The sequence below is a fragment of the Perca fluviatilis genome, chromosome 24 (assembly GCF_010015445.1).
Source record: "Perca fluviatilis chromosome 24, GENO_Pfluv_1.0, whole genome shotgun sequence".
NCBI classification, from domain to species: domain Eukaryota; kingdom Metazoa; phylum Chordata; class Actinopteri; order Perciformes; family Percidae; genus Perca; species Perca fluviatilis.
In genome coordinates, this window is record NC_053135.1 from 20,989,790 (window position 1) to 20,999,789 (window position 10,000).

The 10,000-nt window shown below is 38.9% G+C and overlaps 3 protein-coding genes across 6 annotated transcripts in view; 1 reads left to right on the forward strand and 2 right to left on the reverse strand.

Annotated features, from left to right (window-relative positions):
* dytn (dystrotelin) overlaps nt 1-10,000 on the reverse strand; it is a 109,318-nt gene that overhangs the window by 23,852 nt on the left and 75,466 nt on the right. The window lies entirely within an intron of this gene.
* The window catches only part of LOC120554011 (CD59 glycoprotein-like), a 92,018-nt gene that overhangs the window by 11,385 nt on the left and 70,633 nt on the right, over nt 1-10,000 (forward strand).
* Nucleotides 1,101-10,000, reverse strand: part of ftcd (formimidoyltransferase cyclodeaminase) — a 12,380-nt gene continuing 3,480 nt past the window's right edge. For both annotated transcript variants that reach the window (XM_039793680.1, XM_039793681.1), the window contains 11 exons: nt 9,830-9,918; nt 8,714-8,893; nt 8,253-8,390; nt 7,305-7,436; nt 7,156-7,217; nt 5,643-5,769; nt 5,313-5,474; nt 4,890-4,933; nt 2,778-2,916; nt 2,424-2,519; nt 1,101-1,328 (listed from right to left, as the gene is read on the reverse strand). In XM_039793680.1, the coding sequence (XP_039649614.1) occupies nt 1,245-1,328; nt 2,424-2,519; nt 2,778-2,916; nt 4,890-4,933; nt 5,313-5,474; nt 5,643-5,769; nt 7,156-7,217; nt 7,305-7,436; nt 8,253-8,390; nt 8,714-8,893; nt 9,830-9,918 (1,253 nt within the window). In that variant the 3' untranslated portion in view covers nt 1,101-1,244. The remainder of the gene's footprint in view (nt 1,329-2,423; nt 2,520-2,777; nt 2,917-4,889; nt 4,934-5,312; nt 5,475-5,642; nt 5,770-7,155; nt 7,218-7,304; nt 7,437-8,252; nt 8,391-8,713; nt 8,894-9,829; nt 9,919-10,000) is intronic.

Genomic DNA, 10,000 nt, shown 5'->3' on the forward strand with positions numbered 1-10,000 from the left:
ATATCAAAAACTGAAAAGTCTTCTAACCTAAAGTCTAAACATCAACTCATCTTATAGTGAAGAGACTCCGTTCATTTATCTTTAGCATGCTGGCCGTGGAGTAGATACCTTAAACAGACATAACCATCGTCTCAAAGCCTCAGCACTGAGGAGATTAGTCCAGAAATGCTGACACACACACACACACACACACACACACACACACACACACACACACACACACACACACACACACACACACACACACAGTGAGACACACACACAGTGAGACACACACACACACACACACACACACACAAACACAGTGAGACACACACACACACACACAGTGAGACACACACACACACACACAGTGAGACACACACACACACACACACACACACACACACACACACACAACACACACAGTGAGACACACACACACACACACACACACACACAAACACAGTGAGACACACACACAGTGAGACACACACACACACACACACACACACACACACAAACACAGTGAGACACACACACACAACACACACACACACACACACACACACACACACACACAGTGAGACACACAACACACACACACACACACACACACACACACACACACAGTGAGACAACAACACACACACACACACACACAATAACACACACACACACACACACATCAATAACAATAACAGTGAGACACACACTAACAACAACAACAACAACACACACACACACAATAACACACACATCAACACACACACACAGTGAGACACAACACAGTGAGACACACCAACACAACAACAATAACACAACACAAACACAGTGAGACACAACACACAACAATAACACAACATCAGTGAGACACAACATCACAGTGAGACACACAACACATCACACACAGTGAGACACAACACACACACACACAACACACACATCATCATCACGGTGAGACACACACACACAACAGTGAGACAACACAAACACAGTGAGACATCACCAACAACAACACATCATCATCACATAACCATCATCAACAGTGAGACACACACACACAGTGAGACACACACACACAGTGAGACAATTTTTAAAGTTAAATAACTCCAAAGAAATAATGAAAATGTGTTTTTAATTTTTTTTTGTTTACATCCAATCACAGGGTCAGAAGTTCAACGCTGAAGAAGATGACATCACTTCCTCTGGTCAGCAGGATGGAGATGACATCACTTCCTGTGGTCAGCAGGATGGAGATGACATCACTTCCTGTGGTCAGCAGCGAGCAGGACGGCAGCGGCGCTCTCCTTCGCTTCCTGCAGCAACGCTGCCACTCGTTTCTCAGTCTGCAGACAGGCAGACAGGCAGGCAGACAGACAGACAGGCAGACAGACACACAGATAGAGAGACAGACAGACTGTTGATTTGGAGTTACACACACAGTTACAGTATAAGAACAGTTTCAAAATAAGAGCATGGTTGTAAAGTTATAGTATAACAACAGTTTCAAAATAAGAGCATGGTTGTAAAGTTATAGTATAAGAACAGTTTCAAAATAAGAGCACGGTTGTAAAGTTATAGTATAAGAACTGTTTCAAAATAAGAGCACGGTTGTAAAGGTATAGTATAAGAACAGTTTCAAAATAAGAGCACGGTTGTAAAGGTATAGTATAAGAACAGTTTCAAAATAAGAGCATGGCTGTAAAATAACTGTATAAGAACAGTTTCAAAATAAGAGCATGGTTGTAAAGTTACAGTATGAGAACAGTTTCAAAATAAGAGCACGGTTGTAAAGTTATAGTATAAGAACTGTTTCAAAATAAGAGCACGGTTGTAAAGGTATAGTATAAGAACTGTTTCAAAATAAGAGCACGGTTGTAAAGGTATAGTATAAGAACAGTTTCAAAATAAGAGCACGGTTGTAAAGGTATAGTATAAGAACAGTTTCAAAATAAGAGCACGGTTGTAAAGTTACTTTATGAGAACTGTTTCAAAATAAGAGCACGGTTGTAAAATTACAGTATCAGAACAGTTTCAAAATAAGAGCATGGCTGTAAAATTACTGTATAAGAACAGTTTCAAAATAAGAGCATGGTTGTAAAGTTACAGTATGAGAACAGTTTCAAAATAAGAGCGCGGTTGTAAAATTACAGTATCAGAACAGTTTCAAAATAAGAGCATGGCTGTAAAATTACTGTATAAGAACAGTTTCAAAATAAGAGCACGGTTGTAAAATTACAGTATCAGAACAGTTTCAAAATAAGAGCATGGCTGTAAAATTACTGTATAAGAACAGTTTCAAAATAAGAGCACGGTTGTTGAAACTAATGTCATATTTTAGTCCAAACATTGACTGAAATATATATTTCTCAGTAATTAAACGTGTTGGGTCTGATCTCAGCTATCATCAACCAAACTTTATTTAAACCGAGGTGACTTACGGCCATCTTGAAGTCTTGGTCTGTGATGTCGTTGAGGTTGATGGTGACGTTGTAATACGCCCCGAACACCGCCGTCTCCAACGCTTTCGCCGCCACCTGCAAACACAAACTGCACATTAAAACTTTTAAACTTTTATCTGGAAAATAACCAAAGTTTTAGACCTTTTTCTCAAGATTTCCTGCTGTTTGATGTCCTGGAAGTTACACCTTTTTGTTTTCTTAAGTTTTCCTGCTCATGATTTTTGTTGAACTGTAACTTCAGTGTTTTACTTGACTTTATAAAGTCAATCATTGATTGTGTTTAGATGTTTGGGTGTGTGTGTGTGTCTGTGTGTGTGTTTCTGTGTGTGTTACCTGAGCGTCCGACTTGCAGGCGATGTTGCCGTTGACGACCATTTCTTTAAGCGGCGCCCAGAGGACGTTGACCCTCTCGGCCAGAGCCAACGGCACGCTGACCGCTCGCTGCAGACCAGCCTGCATCATCACCTCTCTCCTGAACATTACACACATTATATATATTATATACTGAACATTACACACATTATATACATTATATACATTATATACTGAACATTACACACATTATATATAATATATACATTATATACTCTGTCCTGTATATAACATCACCTCTCTCCTGAACATTACACACATTATATACATTATATACATTATATACTCTGTCCTGAATATAACATCACCTCTCTCCTGAACATTACACACGTTATGTATATTATATACATTATATACTCTGTCCTGTATATAACATCACCTCTCTCCTGAACATTACACACATTATATACATTATATACATTATATACTCTGTCCTGAATATAACATCACCTCTCTCCTGAACATTACACACGTTATATATAATATATACATTATATACTGAACATTACACACGTTATATATAATATATACATTATATACTGAACATTACACACGTTATATATAATATATACATTATATACTGCACATTACACATGTTATATATAATATATACATTATATACTGAACATTACACACGCTATATATTATATATCATCACCTTCTCCTGAACATTACACACGTTATATATAATATATACATTATATACTGAACATTACACACGTTATATATAATATATACATTATATACTGAACATTACACACGTTATATATATTATATACATTATATACTGAACATTACACACGTTATATATAATATATACATTATATACTGCACATTACACATGTTATATATAATATATACATTATATACTGAACATTACACACGTTATATATATTATATATCATCACCTCTCTCCTGAACATTACACACGTTATATATAATATATACATTATATACTGAACATTACACACGTTATATATAATATATACATTATATACTGAACATTACACACGTTATATATATTATATACATTATATACTGAACATTACACACGTTATATATAATATATACATTATATACTGAACATTACACATGTTATATATAATATATACATTATATACTGAACATTACACACGTTATATATATTATATACATTATATACTGAACATTACACACGTTATATATAATATATACATTATATACTGAACATTACACACGTTATATATAATATATACATTATATACTGAACATTACACACGTTATATATATTATATACATTATATACTGAACATTACACACGTTATATATAATATATACATTATATACTGAACATTACACATGTTATATATAATATATACATTATATACTGAACATTACACACGTTATATATATTATATACAAATATATAGTAAAAAACACGTTATATATAATATATACATTATATACTGAACATTACACATGTTATATATAATATATACATTATATACTGAACATTACACACGTTATATATAATATATACATTATATACTGAACATTACACACGTTATATATAATATATACATTATATACTGAACATTACACATGTTATATATAATATATACATTATATACTGAACATTACACACGTTATATATATTATATATCATCACCTCTCTCCTGAACATTACACACGTTATATATATTATATACATTATATACTGAACATTACACACGTTATATATATTATATACATTATATACTGAACATTACACACATTATATATATTATATACATTATATACTGAACATTACACACGTTATATATATTATATACATTATATACTCTGTCCTGTATATAACATCACCTACACACACACACACACACACACACACACACAGACAGATAGACAGACACACACACACACACACAGACACACACAGACACACACACAGACAGAGACACACACACATACACAGAAACAGACAGACAGACACACAGGTTATATATATTATAGAGATTATATACTGTATACATATATATATACATATATATATATATATATATATATACACACACACTGTATATATGACATCACCTCTTTATTTCCTCTGCTGAGGTCTTCGGCATCTTCAGCGCCGCCTGAAACAGAAACCGTGGTTATAACCTCTCAGTCAGTAGAAGAAGAAGAAGAGTTGGGGCGTACCATTCAGTTAGTATTAGTAGTAGTAGCAGAAGAGTTGGGGCGTACCATTCAGTCAGTATTAGTAGTAGTAGCAGAAGAGTTGGGGCGTACCATTCAGTCAGTATTAGTAGTAGTAGAAGAAGAGTTGGGGCGTACCATTCAGTCAGTATTAGTAGTAGTAGCAGAAGAGTTGGGGCGTACCATTCAGTCAGTATTAATAGTAGTAGCAGAAGAGTTGGGGCGTACCATTCAGTCAGTATTAATAGTAGTAGCAGAAGAGTTGGGGCGTACCATTCAGTCAGTATTAGTAGTAGTAGCAGAAGAGTTGGACCGTACCATGTAGCTGTTGAAGGCGGTGGAGTCGGCGTCCACCATGTCCAGGAGCTCCTTCGCCGCCTGGTGGAACGGAGGAATCAGGCGCCGCATCACTCCGTCCAGATGGTCAAACTGGCGCTTCCCGTAGGTCATCTGACCCACCATGGCGCCCAGCGCCGCGCCCTGCAGACACACAGCAGTCGCCACGGCAACCGTCAACGGCAGCCAGCAGATAGCGGCTTAATCCCCACAAACCACCACGGTGACTTTCAGCCTGAGACTCTAGCTCAGAGACTTGTGAGGTCTTTGTGTGTTGGGCTTTATGTTCGTGTCAGGATGTGTGTTGGTTACCATAGCAGCGACGGCAGCAGAAACCGATCCTCCGCCGGGAGCTGCCGTGCGAGCGCCGACGCTCTGAACAAACTGCTGCAGAGAGAGAGACACCAGACGGCTGTCGTCCCCAGACTGCACCATGTACCTGCACAGGTAACACAGGTAACACAGGAAACCTTTACTACCTTATCTTTAACTAAAGAGAGAGAGACACCAGACGGCTGTCGTCCTCAGACTGCACCATGTACCTGCACAGGTAACACAGGTAACACAGGAAACTTTTACTACCTTATCTTTAACTAAAGAGAGAGAGAGAGACACCAGACGGCTGTCGTCCTCAGACAGCACCACGTACCTGCACAGGCTTGTTGGGAAGGATACTTTAAAAATGTATTACGTTACAGAATACATGCCCAAAACTGTAATTTGTAACGTATTCCGTTACTCAATCTGAGTAACGTATTCTGAATACTTGGATTACTTCCACATTGAATTGCATTTTATAAGTGTAGGAATGCGGCCATCACATCCATCTTACTAAACAGGCTTCTTTTGATGTGTTCTTCTGTTCCAACTGGCTGAATATGTACCTGAACAAGCTTGTTGTATTTGTAGTCCCAAACTGCATACTACAAAAATCTAACCGCAGACTAAGCTACCCGAGCCAATTTTAACTAACGTTAGCTAGCATGGCTAGTCAATCTTTCAACGGCTCTGGAGCTAGTAAATAAGACACGTAGGCCAATGTGAAGTTGCACGTCAAAGTTAAAATAGCAAGGTGACCAGTAAAACTACAGCAGACGACTACCCATGGCTAATTAAAACAAATATAACTTACTTTAAGACAAATTTGGATGCTGAAAGGAGGCTGGTTCCTGGCCAGCAGAGGCTGCACTGCACAGTTATATTTCGTTCTCCCTTCTCTTTCTTTAATGTGAAATGCTGTTTGAATTTCCAAGATAGAAACGCATTCCTGCCCTGGCTCTGTTGTGCTGGTTCTGACTCCATCTCTCTATCAGTGATCACGCACATAGCTCATTTTTTCATTTTCATATCGGGGCTTCTGGGAAATGCATGGAGTTGCCTTAATTTATTCAGAGAGTGAATAAACTTGTGAAATAGAGAAGTATCGTCATGTAATCCATTGATTTCAACAACATAACTGTATTCTAAATACCAACTATTTAAATTGTAACCGTAACGGAATACAGTTACTAGTAATATGTATTCTGAGTACGTAACTCCGGTACTTGTATACCGTTACTCCCCAACACTGTGCACAGGTAACAAGAAACCTTTAATACTTTATCTTTAACTAAAGAGAGAGAGACACCAGACGGCTGTTGTCCTCAGACTGCACCATGTACCTGCACAGGTAACACAGAAACTATACTACTTTATCTTCTTTAACTATAAAGCCTGGACCTGTGTCAGAGCTCCACCCAGTGGTCAAACACAGACCTACGTATCCATCCATGTCCCCATGCAGCGCGCTTTAGAAACCAAACACAGTTACATCCTAAATACTCACTCTATGATTCTGTCCTTGGGGTTGAACGGGCCGAGAGAGTCCAGGCCCAGTTTACTGATCACCTGACGACACAAACACATCTTCAGCATTTCAAGTTCAACCTGTTTTATATATAATATATCATATAATATAATAGGCTGGTGTCTGACCAGGCGGACTTTGTGCTCCTCTTCCAGGATGAAGAGCCCGTCTCTCTGGATGAAGAAGTCGGCCGAGTCCAGGACGGCTTTCAGAGGAATCAGACCCACGATCTGAGAGCCCACAACTGGCAGCTTCAGCTCCTAAACATGTGTTATATGTTGACCTCTGACCTGTTTATATATCAGTATCATATGGTGATGGGTAGAGTAGGTACAGTGTGTAAGGTCTGACCTGTTTATATATCAGTATCATATGGTGATGTAGAGTAGGTACAGTATATAAGGTCTGACCTCTGACCTGTTTATATATCAGTATCATATGGTGATGGTAGAGTAGGTACAGTATATAAGGTCTGACCTCTGACCTGTTTATATATCAGTATCATATGGTGATGGTAGAGTAGGTACAGTGTATAAGGTCTGACCTCTGACCTGTTTATATATCAGTATCATATGGTGATGGTAGAGTAGGTACAGTATATAAGGTCTGACCTCTGACCTGTTTATATATCAGTATCATATGGTGATGGGGTAGAGTAGGTACAGTATATAAGGTCTGACCTCTGACCTGTTTATATATCAGTATCATATGGTGATGGGTAGAGTAGGTACAGTATATAAGGTCTGACCTCTGACCTGTTTATATATCAGTATCATATGGTGATGGGTAGGGTAGGTACAGTATATAAGGTCTGACCTCTGACCTGTTTATATATCAGTATCATATGGTGATGGTAGGGTAGGTACAGTATATAAGGTCTGACCTCTGACCTGTTTATATATCAGTATCATATGGTGATGGGTAGGTACAGTATATAAGGTCTGACCTCTGACCTGTTTATATATCAGTATCATATGGTGATGGGTAGAGTAAGTACAGTATATAAGGTCTGACCTCTGACCTGTTTATATATCAGTATCATATGGTGATGGGGTTAAGGTCAGGTGACCTCTGACCTTTGCAACGCTGCAGATCTCCTGGTGCACCGTGTGGAGGGGGGTCAGCTCGTAGTCCAGGATGTTGGTGGACACCTGGGCCATGTTGGACTCGTCCAGGTACCAGCCCATCCCCTGCACCTTCTTCAGACGCCCCGGCTGAGACAGAGACACAGACACATACAGGGGTCACTAACAGTCTGGAGACACCCCAGCTGAGACAGAGAGACAGGGACACAGAGACACAGAGAGACAGACAGACACATAGACACAGAGAGACAGACACAGAGACAGAGACAGACACAGAGACAGACAGACACAGAGACACAGACACAGAGAGACAGAGAGACAGACAGATACAGACACAGAGATACAGACACAGAGAGACACAGAGACAGACAGACACAGAGACACAGACACAGAGAGACAGAGAGACAGACAGACACAGAGACAGACCGAGACCAAAAGATAAAGAAGCTAACCTGTGTCTTGCCGCGGCCCTGCTCCCGGACGTCCAGCGCGATGCGGTGCGCCTGCTCCTTGGTGCCGATCACGTTCACGTTGAAGGCGATCAGGAACTTACGAGCGCCGGTTACCGTGGCACCCCACGATGGCACGAACTCCGCCGGGCCGAAGTCAGGGGACCAATCAGCAAGCTTCAACTACAGGACAGGAAGAAGGGAACATGTCAAAAAGTATAAAAACTTTGGATGTTTTTTTAGGACTTTTATTGTGAATCTCTGCCAGAGAGTTGAGATGAACAGGAATCTGGAGACGCCCAAAAACAGGGAAACAAACCGGCCGAAAAGCAACAGAAAAATAGTGTCAAAAGAAGTGATTAAAACAAGTAAAAAAGTGCCCCGGAAAAAATCAACATAAACATCAGAAAAGTGACTAAAAAGCTGCAAAAATACCGTCAAAGTGAACAATGTTTGTAATAACCAGCGTCTCACGAAATCTGCAGACTTGAGATTGAACCCTGGTGTCCTCGGGTCCAATTTTGAACCATTTTCAAAAAGTTTCTTTATCAGAAATTTGGGTTTCTTTCAAACAAATTGTCCAAAAAAAAAAAAGTAGAGTGGATGGTTCCCTACAACGCTCTTCACAAGTTACATATATAATCAGTTCACTACTATTATTGAATTTGGGAGTTTTAGTCAATTTTAATAGCATTTGAAGAAAAAACTATTGAAACTACTCAACAACTTTGAAAAAAGTGACAAAAATGTCAATAAAAGTGACATAAATGTCAATAAAGTGACAAAAAAGTCAAAAAAAGCATTACAAATTTGGGGAAAACCCCACCCAATCTTCAAAAGCCTCAGAAAACGCTGACAAACGTTGATAAAAGTGACAAAAAAAGTTGAAAAAAATGAAAAAAAGTTGGGAAAGTCACAAAAGTCTCAAAAAAAACGATGATGTTGAAGTTTTTCATTTCAAGTTTTGACCCAGAAACAGAAAAAGTTGCAGGTGGACACGAGAGCGTTAGACTAAACTCAAAATGTTAAAACGACTTTCAAACATCTGCAGATTCATCTGCAGTTTGTTTTTTTTGGCCTCCATTTCCCAGAATGCAGCAGCGGATGTCTGTGTCTCACCTTGTCAGGTAAAGCTTCGTACTCTCCGGCTCGGACAGACGGGAGATTTCTCCTGGTTTCTCTCCGCGCTGCTTCTCCGTACAGATACACTGTGGAGAAATAACGGCACAATTAGCCACAATGCTAACGTAGCTCTGATTGATCTGTAGTCATTGATGGGGTTGGGTAGGA